Source organism: Arvicanthis niloticus, chromosome 14, assembly GCF_011762505.2.
Source record: "Arvicanthis niloticus isolate mArvNil1 chromosome 14, mArvNil1.pat.X, whole genome shotgun sequence".
Classification (NCBI taxonomy): domain Eukaryota; kingdom Metazoa; phylum Chordata; class Mammalia; order Rodentia; family Muridae; genus Arvicanthis; species Arvicanthis niloticus.
This window is the reverse complement of record NC_047671.1, coordinates 65,604,569-65,618,469: the sequence shown is the minus strand read 5'-3', so window position 1 is coordinate 65,618,469 and position 13,901 is coordinate 65,604,569. Positions and strand designations below refer to the sequence as shown.

Genomic DNA, 13,901 nt, shown 5'->3' with positions numbered 1-13,901 from the left:
GGAAATAAATACATTAAATGTAGTATGCATTTGAAACAACTCAACAGTATTAATTTCAGAAAGTTATTCAAATACCTATCTAACATCTTTTAGAGAAAGCAACATTACACCCAAGAGATACATTAGCTACAATTCAAATCTACACGTTATTAGAATCTACTGTTTCTAGTAGTACTTAATAATCAAACTCATTTGAAAGCCAGGTATGGCAGTTCATATCTAAATCCCAACACTTGGGAGGCTGGGGCTCTTAAAAACTACTGTTTATAGACTACACCTCAAGTTTCAGGTTTCCCTGGGTATGAGACCCTCATTCAAAAGAGAAAAAATAGATCTGTTGTAGATTGTTAATTAAAACTATGACCTTTTGTGAGTGAGGGTCACCGCTAGCCCAGCATTCATTGAGCCTTATGTGCAATCTAAATCATTCTATAAACCAGACATGGTGGCCCACGTCTATCATCTCAGTGCTCAGAAGTTAGAATCAGGGACCTCAGTTTGAGACCAGATATCTCTCAACAAAGTATGACATTTTCTTTTATTTCTGAGGCTTTTTCTCCTGAAATATCCCATTCTCATTAAGGTTTAAAAACAAGCAATTATGCCTATAATCCTGGCACTCAGGAAGCTGACAAGTTCAGTTATTTACATTAAAACCCAGTGAGACAATTTTGTGTGTGTGTGTGTGTGTGTGTGCAAGCGCACGTTGGTTTTTTTGAAACAGGATTTCTCTATACTCTTGACTGTCCTTGAACTCTGTAGACCAGGCTGGCTTTGAACTCACAAAGATCCCCCTGCTCCTACCTCCCAAGTGCTGAGATTAAAGGCATGCGCTACCACTATCCAGTTATTGTACATAATGTTTGTTTTCCTAAGTGAGAGATAATCTGACATTAGAAATTACCAACATTTTTTACTCAAATAATGAACATAATAATCTCGTAAGTCACCAACATTTCAACAAAATAAATCTCAATGTCTCTTAAAAAGTGGTTTCACAGACTTAAGAAACTAAAAACAAGCATTACAGAACTAGTAACATTTGATAAGTATCTGAACCGATCAGCTTGAGGCTCTATAAGCTTTATAAACACATCTTTTTGAATTTTAGAGTGTACAGACAGAAATGTCTAAAGGGAATGGAACTGTCAGAACATTTGAGCACAGGATTAATATGGAGAATAAAATCCACACAGATCCACACATACTTCATTACCTCTGAGACTGCATCACTAAACACTATACCTTCTATCAACATACCATACTATTACCAGTAGATCCTTTTGCAAAATCAAAGCCATTAGAGGATTTTAAGATGTTTTTATACTAGTCCATGTTTACAGTTCTAAATTCATATTTATGCCAAATTGTGGAGAAAAAAAAAATTTACCAGACCCCAAACATTTCTAAATAGACTTTAAAACAAAATTCATATTTAAAATAACTTACAGTATTGGTATTTTCTACATCCACGAAGACTAGCATATTGCCGCCCCTGCCTTCTTCACCTTCAAGTGAATTACTTCTGCAGACAGTGGCTCGCACATTCAAAGACCGGCTAGTACAAATAACTGCAGTATGTCTTAATATTCTGTGTCTGAAGATTAAAAACACAAGCAAACTGAATCTAAGATTCTTTCCTTATGTTACAAATCTCTAATTTTAGATAAAGACCAGAAAAACAGTAACTTCCAGGATTGCATACAACCAGAGAAACAAAGAATACAATGAGGTAAGATTAAGTTCAGTTTAGTTGTTTATTCTCAGTTTGGAAGGAAACTCATTGTATTTCTGGCTCTAGGCTTTTCTCTGGCTGGTCAAATTCAACCATGTCATAGTGAAGATAACCTTCACAGAACAACAATTACATCTTCTCTCTTAAAAGATATCTCAGAAGTGTGGTAGCACATGCTGTTAAGCGGGGCAAAGTTAGGAAGATCTCTGAATGTTTGAGGCCAACCTGGTCTAGCTAGTTCCAGGCTAGCCAAGGCTAAATAATGAGATCTTGTCACAAAATAAATATGTAGGTCTCAAAATTAAAACTACCAAACCATACTTTTTTTTTTTTTTAAATTTGTGTGTGTGTGTGCCACATGTGTACCTAGGAGCATCCATAGAGGACAGAAGAAGGCACCAGATCACCTAAACTGATTACACACAGCTGTGAGACACCCAATTAGATGCTGAACATGAGAACTGAACATGAGTCCTCTGGAAGAACATCAAGAGCTCTTAACCACCAAGGCACATATCCCCAGGCCTCCAACCTCAGATTTTAACTTGGTACTCAAAGCTGTACATTTCAAATATAATGTTTTGTTTTTATGCCAAAGTCAGAGTGGCCTCTAGTCCTGACCTTGCCTCCACCCTGATTACAGGTCCATACTACCACACTGAACTTCTTTCCCACAATTTAGTTCCTGTTCTCTGACTGGTGAAGTGTTGTGCATACACAAAGCTGATTCCTATCCACTCAGTATCCATGTTGTGAAATCTCTCCTGCCCTCTGAAGCTTCTCTCACTAACACAGCACTAAAGTTTCTCTGGCCACAGTTTGGCCTGTGTCTATCCTCTTAAGGAGAATTCATATCACTAAGGCCCTAAAATGTACCATCACTTCAAGTATTTTCCTGGTTTTGTCCCTACACCATTTCACAACATTTAGATTTTCGACAGAATAAAAAATGTTAATTTTATAAAGAAAACAGTAGCATTAGAATTCTGCTGTGCAACATGCAGGCCTGATGTTGTACCAATAAGTGAGGCTGCATTCGTTAAATGATCATCTACTGGACGGCACTATATATACATTTCTCATGCATGCCAAAATCACGTTCTTACAAAAGGATGGACATATGGGTGGGGCTTATATACAAATGACACAGCATTTAAGTTTAGTAAGAACAGTAAGCTTGTAAACTAAAAACAACTAAAAATTTTGGATTTTTTTCATTTTCTACATTTAAAAAATTTCATGTAGTTAAACTTTTACAATTTTACTACCTAGAATTAAGTTATAATTATAACAAGTTTAGATATAGACATCATGCATAATTTGAAAGATGATTAATTCTTAGTAATCAATGATATATAATATATACCAAATATGTAATAATTATAACGAGCATCAAATATTTACTCAAATGTGTATATTAAGTATTAAGTAAGGATCTTACACTTAACAGTTTTAAATTACCCACCGTTTTTTAGGCTGCCTTTTAACACTTTCATAGTAAAATAAAAAGTTAATTTCATGGACACCTTCTTCGTCTGGCCCACGAAGCCACATTGGCAGCTGGATGGAAGCTCCAGGGAGTAGCACGGAGTCAGGAAGGGGGACAGGAATGGCCTCCAGCTGCTGTCCTGTGCCAGTTCCGAAGTCCACAGATGATGCTGTTGACACAAGTGCTGTCCCCAAGGAGGGGGAAGCTGTCACAACTGTCTTATAGGCACTGCAGTTCTCAGATGTGGAGGGGCTCAGAGGTGTTAGAGCAGCGGTATTGCCACCAAAAGTGAAGAACTCTGGACGTTTAGACACAACTTTCAATCCAGTCAGAGGACACTTGCTGACATTGACAAATTCTACATATGCCTTTCGGATTTCTCCACAGAGGAGCCCTGTAGGAAAATGTATAAAGAACACCTGCATTGGAGGGAAAAAATATTATTACACTGTTAAAAATTCTGAGCCTCTAATGAGCAACACTGTAAGAGACTGCATTTCTTTTTTTTTTTGTTTTGTTTTTTTGTTTTGTTTTGTTTTTTTGGTTTTTTTTTGAGACAGGGTTTCTCTGTATAGCCTTGGCTGTCCTGGAACTCTGTAGACCAGGCTGGCCCCGAACTCAGAAATCCGCCTGCCTCTGCCTCCCAAGTGCTGGGATTAAGGGCGTGCACCACCACCACCGCCCGCATTTCTTTTCTAAAAGAACAAGTTGTCTCATACTCTCCTTTGGACCAAGTATCTAATGTTATTTTGCTACTCAGATTTTAAATTCTGAATTTCAAATACAAAAACAAGATGACTTGTCAAATTGGCATGACTACGTAAATATGGACAAGTAACAAGCTATTTAAAAGAGATATAAATACTAGATGAAAATTAGACGTATAACCTTTATCACTGTTGCGTCAAAAGTAGCTAACTGCACCAGTAAACACCCACGGCGCACTAGAGAACCATGGCTCCACATCTACAACTTCAAAATCTAGAAAGTCCCAAACCACCAGGCTTTTAGTAACTCAATGAGATAACATCAGATCTAACAAATGAAGGGTTTTCAACCTGTGAATAAAAGCTAGGCATACTTCAAATTACTCAACAACCACCTTTAGATTCATACACTGAACAGAAATGCTAAAAAATTAAAACTAGAAACTTAATAACTTCTCAGTGATTTTAGCATACAAAAGACAAAATAAAACTCTCAGAAAACATACCTCAGCACTCACAAAAGGACTCCGGCAACCCCAAGTATGTTTGATCAGCCCAAACACTAGTTGTTTATATGTAGAGGAAGAAGCCAACCCTACAGCCTGCCCAGATGCAGCTATAACACAAGCAGTTCCAAACACAGCATGGTTAAGCTGCACAAAGTTTAAGCCAATGACAATACCTAGTTCACGTAACTGCATAGTGAATCAAGTTTTCTAAGTTTAGATGCTTAGAATTGGGACTAAGAAGCTCTATCTATAACCACTGTCATGCAAGACAGTACTTGCTGCAACCTCTACACCTAAAGCTTAGGAAACACCAAGGAAGATTTTAAGAGCCAGAAGACCAGGGTGTCTGCTATTAGTGTTTTCTATATATGACAAGGAAGATACACCCATGATATATATCCAACAATATAGCTGCCAGAACAAGACCAGTATAATGACAGCATCAGCTGATATGAAATTGCTGATGGGGAAATTCCACATGGTCCCACCCCAAATGAAGAGCTACAGATGCCAATGCCCAATAAGAAACGAGCTCTCACATAGGCCACACAATCCCAAGTAGTCAGCATGGACATGTACACATGAGCAAAGCTGACTGACTCAGGTTTACACAGACATGCACCATAATTTAAAAATTATTATTGGGAGGGAGGACATAGGAGGAGTTAGAGGGAATCAGAGTGATGTAGATGTGGGGCTCACATATAAAGTTCTCAAAAAAAAGTGCAAAATAATTAAATTTAAAAATACAAAAATGTTACACTTTTCTCCACTTTTGAATTTTTACAACAGGGTTTCTCTGTGTAGCCCTGGCTGTCCTAGAACTCAGTCTGTAGATCAGGCCGGCCTAAAACTCAGCAATATACCTGCCTCTGTCTTCTGTTTTTTGTTTTTTCGTTTTTTCGTTTTTTCGAGACAGGGTTTCTCTGTGTAGCCCTGGCTGTCCTGGAACTCACTCTATAGACCAGGCTGGCCTCGAACTCAGAAATCCGCCTGCCTCTGCCTCCCAGGTGCTGGGATTAAAGGCATGCGCCACCACCGCCCGGCTGCCTCTGTCTTCTGAGTGCTAGGATTAAAGGTGTGCACCATTACTGCCTGGCTAGTATTTTTAACAGCTTTAATAACTACGGCACGTTTCAATTATATGTCTTAACAAGAACTGTGTACTAGTAGAACTGACTATGTTTTGGTGACCTGTTCAAATTTATTTTGAAAACTTACTATAGTGATCAGAATGTCTGCTTTTGAAAGTAAGTCCTCCTAAATTACCTGTGTAATTCCAGACAAACATTTTTTTTTTCCCATGAGACTCGGGCGGAGACAAACGGGATGGAGCAGGCAAACAGAGAGAGAGCAGAGGGCATGCGCCCTCAGACAAACATTTATGACCAGTGACTTTACAGTATAAATGAGGGCAGACCTAGCATGACATGTAAACTCTAATCTGTCTCAGTTCATCTCTAGGCACTAATCTTACCTACAACTATAGAGCATTAATGAATCATTATTTTAAGAACTTGACAGGCTGGAATACAAAGTGGGAGATTAGGAGATCAGGCTTGACATGCTAAACACACAACACAAAGAGAAGTAAGGAAATACTACTGAATCAAACAGACAGCAATCAATGGCAAATAAACAGTCATACATGGTGGCCCATGTCTTTAATCCCAACACTCAAATGGCAGAAGTAGGCTGATTTCGGGCCATCCTGGTCTATATATCAAGGTCCAGGGCTACACATTAAGACCCTATCCCAACAAACAACAAAAACTGAATAATGAAGAATTTAAAAAATGTTTTCAGAATATCAGTAAATAGCACAATGACCATCCTACTGAGAGCTCTGGGACTAGAAAAAGACTTTTGGCCAGGCAGTGGTGGCACACACCTTTAATCCCAGCACTTGGGAGGCAGAGGCAGGTGGATTTCTGAGTTCTAGGACAGCCAGGGCTACACAGAGAAACCCTGTCTCAAAAAACCAGGGCGGGGGTGGGGGGGGGGGAGGGAGAAAGACTTTGGTCATACTACCTTGACATTCATGTGAACACACTCCTTCAACTTAGAACACACAAGTTGCTGCTTCTTTGTTCTATATTGACTTTTCTAGACAAAACTTTTCAGTTAAATTTTACTGATTGATTGATTGTGATGTTGGAGTTCAAACTCAGGGCCTCACACGTGCTAGATATGCATAACATCATTTTGGATCACATTACAGGCATCTTTTCAGGAAAGGTGGTGATACCGACCAACTTCCTTACTAGGGAAACTGGAAACTTGCACACACAGTATGGGGTCTCACTATGGCCCTTATAAACAAAGCTTTCCTTGATTCTCCCATCTCTGCCCCATCCTTCAACACAGCCTTTGCCTTTCCCTCTTCTCATGGCCTCCTTACTAGTGGCACAGTCTGCAGACCCCCTCCTCCTCACTCATCTATCCATATAAACACTAGAGATCACTTTGTCTGAGTTACTCTCCAGATGCATCCATCCCCACATACACGTACACTGCTTAGACTATGAGCAGTCACTCACATCTTATTTCTATACTTTGCAAAAGGGTCATCAAGTTCAATAACCAAAGTGCTGAGTTACAAATATTTCCCAGTTTCTAATAATATTTTGAGGATTATACCTTACAGCATGGTTATGATGGAATGCTAATTTTCACAGTCTGACCCTTGTCAATGAGATCTATTTAGCTAGCTTAACAATAGTTTAAAAGTGCAATTCAGGGCTAGAGAGATGGTCCAGCAGTTAAAAGCACTGTCTGCTCTTCCAGAGGTCCTGAGTTCAATTTCCAGAAACCATGTGTAGTCACAACTATCTGCAGTAGAATCTGATAACCTCTTCTAATGTGTCTGAAGAGAGTCACAGTATTCTTATATAATAATAATAAAAAAAAAATCTTTAAAAATAAAAGTGGAATTCAGTAGGGCGGTGGTGGCGCACGCCTTTAATCCCAGCACTTGGGAGGCAGAGGCAGGTGGATTTCTGAGTTCAAGGCCAGCCTGGTCTACAGAGTGAGTTCCAGGACAGCCAGGACTACACAGAGAAACCCTGTCTCGAAAAACCAGAAACAAAAACAAAAACAAAACAAAACAAAACAAAAGTGGAATTCAAATCCCAGTAACTCAGGATGCAGAGGCAGGTGGGATCTCTATTAAGTTCAAGGCCAACCAGGACTACATAGAGTCTCAAAACAAATAAAAAGCCACCACTACCACCATCATCAACAAGAAGATGTTATCAACAGCAAATGTAGTGTCAACAACTTCAGTTTAAAATTACTTTCTGTGAAACATCATCTGGCTCTGTAATTGTTAGGCCCTGACATGGAAAGAAGTGTGATACCTCCAGCAGCGGCATCTCCTCAGTGATTATAGGGTCCAAACGTCGGTCAGGACCGTACTTAACAGATGTCTTCTCTTCCTTCGTGTTGTTAAGTCGAGGGCCTTGAATTTCTAAATCCTGTCTCCCTCGGACTGACATACTCAGAGAATGTTTTCCTGCAATTAAAAAAAAAAAAAAAAAAATCAATACCCTAAAATGATATGTATGGGTTTGAAGACTTAAATTAACTTGACTATATAAATACTATAGATTTTCATAAATAGAAAAATTCCAGGCAATTGCTGAGTAACACACAAAATCACAACAGTAAGTATACTTTAATTCCATGTTTAATATCATCTATGGCATGCTATTCAATTTCTCATTCTGTCTTGGATTTACTAGTGTTACATACTGTTACAATGATAAGTGCTACTTATCATTGGACCAGTATCTTATAAACCATAATCCTTATTCACCAAAAAGACCCAAGAACAACTTTTTTGGGTCCAGTGTGAATATTAGCCATGAGAAAATATTAAATTAATACATAACACCGGTCAGCTTTTTACTTTTATTCATCTCAAATATGGCACTAATTTGATGATATATATACATTATACATCTTCTCAAAAGGCTGAACAATGAAAATGATAATACAGATAGTTTGCTTATAATTTCTTCAATATCCATCTATGTGAGGTCTCACCAAAGGCTTCATAAAGTACTCATACATGCATGCAAGGGCTAGGATGACTGCTTAACCCCATCTTGCTGAAGGCTACTTGGGGCCTTTGATTACAAAGGTCCAGATTAAATATATAATGTAGTATTCTTAGGAGTTATTATACTCAGGTCCCTATAAACATTCTGAATGAAAAGAATCTATACTAATATGTCATGAAAACCCTGTTATACAAATGGGACTTAATTTAATGTTAACACAAGGTCATAAATTACGACCTCTAATGTATCTGTTTTAGGTTTCTAATTCTTAGCTATATTTTATGGACTACCATAATTCTGTGGTATTCAGTTAAGAGTTAAGTACCAGTGAGAAAAAAAAGTAAAACAATTCTCAATACACACTCACACTGCTTTAAAAACATAATAAATTAGCAAGACTACTTTCAAATGACCTGTCTAGCAATTGTCAAACAGGAAGCAGAAATATAGAACTAAAACTCAGAAGACCATACTCAAATTTTGTGCATTTGTGTTTTTAGTGTTTTTGTTCTGCTGATTCATCCTTTCTATTTAAGTCTCTCTTACTTGTCAGCAAGTGTCCAGGACAGGCCCACTGTTAGCAGTCAGCTTTTCTGAATGTAAAGTTCACTCGCAGCAATGCCAGTCCATTTTCATTTGTTTTAAAATCTATCCACTAACATAAAGCTCCAGAACTACAGCACTTTATTGCAAACTCCCTTTTTAGCATCTTTTCAACCTAAACTCAGCCAACTCAGCTATATATTAATTATAAGGTAATATTAGGATCTTGTAGAGTTCTCCATGTTAAAACAAACAAGCAAACCAACCAACCAACCACCAAGCCATGTTAAATAAAGTACATATATCTTTATAGTTTTCTTCAAAGTTTGCAGAGAATACTATTTAAGGCACCAAGAATATTAGCTTAAAACTAACTGCTCTTTTGGGGAACAGGTAACAATATTTCAAGTGATTTCTTTTCCTGTTGTTTTGGGGTTTTGTCTTTATTGGAGACTAAACCTAGGACTTCATGCAGGCCAAGTGCACTATCAATGAGGTACAACAACAGGCCAAATTTTCTTACTTTTATTTTGCAACAGTATTTAGCTAAACTGTTCAAGCTATTTGTGTAATCCGCCTGTCTTAGCCTCCCAAGTTGCTGGAATTATAGGCATGTACTGCCACAGGTAGCTTTGACTATTTAATATCCAATGAGAAAACAGTAGCTTTTGTATGTTGCTTTATAGAAAAGAAGTATTAAAAACAAAATATACTAAGGTGGTTTTGTATTGGCAGCAGACATGTCAACAAATAAAATTTAGTTAGAGTTTACTAAATTGAGATCAGTAACAAAAATATTATCAGTAAGGAAATAAAATCTTACTTTTGAACCTATGCCAGAAGTTACAATAGTCTAAATTACATAGGCTTATACATGCTTAAATGCCATCATATAACAGCCCAACCTACAGCCCAACACAAAATCATATGCTTACTTAAAATATTTTAAAGTTTTTTTTTCTTGGTGACAATTTTTTGTAAGGACTACAGTTCTCAAACTGGAACTCTGTAGATGCACAAAACATGGGCAGTGTCAAAAGGCTGGATTTGCTTGAAAGGCACACTCGACCTGGCTAGAATAAACCTCTATTCGTTCTTGTATTCCATGGGATGGTGTAAGTGTTACTCCTCTAACTGCTTAGCGATGGTATAGCTTTACCTGTGTGACATCCAGGAAGAGCACCAATGCCATCTACTGTCACGGAGCCCTGAATAGTGCCAAGATTATACACAACTCCCAGAATGTGCAGCTCCCCTATGTGATGGGGAAAGAGCTTCAGTCTTGCCTATGGAAATATTGAAGTCATTCTTATTATGTTTTCATAGGATCTTAATAGCACAGCACCTCAACTTTGGAATGTTACAAAATTAACTCATGATCTAAACTTTTAAAATGACATTTTTTTCTTATGGAAAAGTATTTTCTTTTTCTTTTCTTTTTTTAAAAAAATTTTATCACAGAATCTGCAGTGGCATTTCCCCCATTTAGGGAAATCACAGGGGTTAGCTAATCCCAAGTGCAATAGAAGAGCCTTGCCCTGGGAAGATCACTTTCTTAATCATGGCATATGCCCATTAAGTACAGAAAAACATCTTTCTTAAAAGAAGATCTATAAATTCAATAATTGTTTTGGCTTTTTTTCTTTTGGTTGTTTTGTTATTAAGCTAGGGTCTCACTATGTAGCTTTGACTAGTCTGATACTTGCTATGTAGAACAGGCTGGCCTCAAACTCATAGAGACCTACCTGTCTCTGCTTTCTGATTTCTGGGACTAAAGGTATGCACCACCAAACCAGGCAAAAAAAAAAAAAAAACCAAACAAATCAAAAATGGTGTCTTGATCCTCAAAAATACTATATATATATATATATATATATATATATTTTATAGTATTGGGACTCAAACATGTAGCCCTGCACACATTAAATAAATGCCAGGCCTAAAGAAATTAAAAAAAAAAAAAAAAAAAAGGCTGGGCTGGGCATGGTGGCACATAGTTTTAATCCCAGCACTCAAGAAGAAAGGCAGGCAAACTCTGTGAGTTCAAGGCCAGCCTGGTCTACAAAATGAGTCCAGGACAGCTGGGACTACACAGAGAAACTCTGTCTCAAAAAACAAAACAAAACAAAACAAATTAAGGAATTAAGGAATTAAACTGGTTTTAAATTAAAATTTAAATTAAATTTTGTTTTCAGTTTACAAGCTTAGAAAGACAAAAGACAGAAAAATGGTTAAAACAATTACCACTTTAGATTCTTCACTGTTAATTAAGAATTCTGAAATAACTTCAGTTCCAATCATTTCAGGTTCACCTGTAACCTAAAGAACAAATTGTGTATTTTTTAAATAAACATACTAATGAGTAAAATAACAGACTATTAACATTTTACTGGCCAAATTTATAAACATTAACTGAAGTCAGCACCTCCAGATGCTGTGTATAATGCTTTCTACACCCACAGCAGAGGCAGCTATGGAAGGTATCTGGTGTGTGTGTTTCATTTTGTTCAGCCTGCTCATCTAAAGGGGATAAGTGATCTATGTATTCAAGATGTAGTCATCAAGAGGACAAGATCCGAAGAGAAGTTCAAATGCTCACAGCTAATAATGGCCAAAATAATTAATTAAAAGCTATGCACAAAGTATCACAAAATACATGTCTTGCCTAACAGAGAAGAGACCATAGATTTGACCCAAAATTCTACCACAATTTAAATCTAAAAATTCACCATAGAATTACTGTGATAGTAAACATGGAAACCTTCAAACCAACTAGTAAATGACAGTGAGATAGTATATGAATAATCCATAAACAGGTTATAAAAAATAAAGTATTAAATATGTTAATAGAGAACATATACTAAACAACATAAATGAACAAAGCAACAAGAATAGTGGAAGGAAATCTAGAACCTGAGCAAAAACCATACAAATGAAAAAAACTCAATGTAAAGATACACAGGCAAACGTTACTGTGGTGTTCTAAATAGCAGGGAGAGTTTTAAGTTCCCGTTTCTCTGTACTCTTACATTTCAAGAATAAGCACGCTTGGTTTACACCTAAGGTGAACTAAGTGGAGACAGAAAGACAGCACCAGCACACCAGGCATGACCGACGCACATCGTGATACCTGCAGCAACTTACTCGTTCTTTAACTTTCTCAATGTCTTTCCCACTGGCATCTTTAGGCTGAAACTTCCAGAGCAATGACAAATCAGACAGCAAAAGTGGAACTTTTAAAGGGTTTCTAAAAGCCACTTCCACAGTAATTGGTTCTACGAAAGAAAAAGGCTACATTTATTAAGTTTCATAAAACTAACACTACCTCTTAACATACCTTCTATGGGTTTTTGTTTGTTTGCCTAGACTATCTTTGTCATATTATAGGACTCAGTTTGGAAGTGACTTAGATGTCTTAATGTCACTCTTAGTACTCCAGCACCATGTTATACACACAGATATTAGATTCCATTTGCTTATAAACACAACTCAGTACAATAGTAAATTGTCTTTATGCCCAGGACCTCCATTAATATGGCACTTCATAAATTATCTTGAATTTGCTTTAAGTAGAACAAAAAAAATCACAAGTAATACATTCAAGTATTGGGCTGGAGAGATGGCTCAGTCAATGGTTAAGATCACTTGCTGGTCTTCTAGAGACCCCACAAGGCAGCTCCCAACCATCTCTAAATTCCAGGAGCTCTATCATCCTCTTCTGCCTTCCAGGGCACTAGGCATGGTGCACATACATACATACAGGCAGGCAAAACATTCATACACATCATTTTTTTAAAGTTCAATTATATCACCTTCTACAACTGCAAGTGGAAATCTGGAGTTATCAGAGTAACTGTTCAAACAATACTGTGTAGGGTGGAAACTGGACGGAAGTACGCCTTTATTAGCCACAGCCACAACATGCTCCTCAAGCTCTCGCCACTGCTGGGATGACTCAGAGTCATATTCTTGATCGAGACTTATATGAGTTGCTGCTTGCTTTTCACCTTTAAAAAAAAAAAAAAAAAAAGGAAAATTTATATTTAAATACCCTTGAACTTCTGCCTCATATAAAACATATTTCAAAGAAGATCCAGACATATCCAAATAAATATTCAGAGATATATATGTACTCTTGCAGGATTTCTAATTTTCTGATCTGTAGTAAAAAAATATTAAAAAATCCAAGCCCAGGGCTTCTACCCTGCCATGATCACTGAGTTCTCGGATGAAAAATATATTTACAGCTTTTATATTTTTAGTAAGTCTTAAGCAGCATAATAGCTGGGCAGCTGCCTGCACTCCGTGTTGTTAGATCTACTTTCCTATCAAGTTATTACTATGTTCCTAGCTCCAATTGGGCAGCCCTCAGGGCTATGCTTTTATGGCTTAGCTAACCCATGGCTTCTCCTTTCTTTCCTCCTGCATGTTCTGCCTTTATTCCATGGCAGCTTCCTCTTCCTCTTTTCCTTCCTTGTGGTCCTCTCTGCCCCAAGTCTGCAAAACCTCAACCCGACCTATGTCTCTTCTGCCCAGCTACTGGATGTTGGCATCTTTACTAGTCACAATTAACTGGGGGGCAGGGCCACTCAGTGTCTTACATGTAGACTCTTTGGGACAGCCAGTCTTGGGGACCCCAAATTAGCAATAAAATATAAGAAACATTAGGCCAACCCACTACACTAATCAACAAAGTATCTACTTGTTAGTCCTAGCCTAAGTGCAACTTTGCTCCTAATACTGATACTTTTTCCTTCCAGACTCAGAAATAGTTATTTTGCCTAACTTCTATAATTTTTACATAAAATATCTCAATATACAGAGGTTGCATAAAACATTGCTTATAGATGAAAA

The 13,901-nt window shown here is 37.5% G+C and overlaps 1 protein-coding gene across 3 annotated transcripts in view; it reads right to left on the bottom strand.

Annotated features, from left to right (window-relative positions):
- Window positions 1–13,901, bottom strand: part of Trappc8 (trafficking protein particle complex subunit 8) — a 75,292-nt gene that overhangs the window by 14,703 nt on the left and 46,688 nt on the right. For all 3 annotated transcript variants that reach the window (XM_034518079.2, XM_034518081.2, XM_076912942.1), the window contains 7 exons: window positions 12,860–13,054; window positions 12,192–12,322; window positions 11,292–11,366; window positions 10,207–10,333; window positions 7,800–7,954; window positions 3,201–3,643; window positions 1,450–1,597 (listed from right to left, as the gene is read on the bottom strand). In XM_034518079.2, coding sequence (XP_034373970.1) covers window positions 1,450–1,597; window positions 3,201–3,643; window positions 7,800–7,954; window positions 10,207–10,333; window positions 11,292–11,366; window positions 12,192–12,322; window positions 12,860–13,054 — 1,274 coding nt within the window. The remainder of the gene's footprint in view (window positions 1–1,449; window positions 1,598–3,200; window positions 3,644–7,799; window positions 7,955–10,206; window positions 10,334–11,291; window positions 11,367–12,191; window positions 12,323–12,859; window positions 13,055–13,901) is intronic.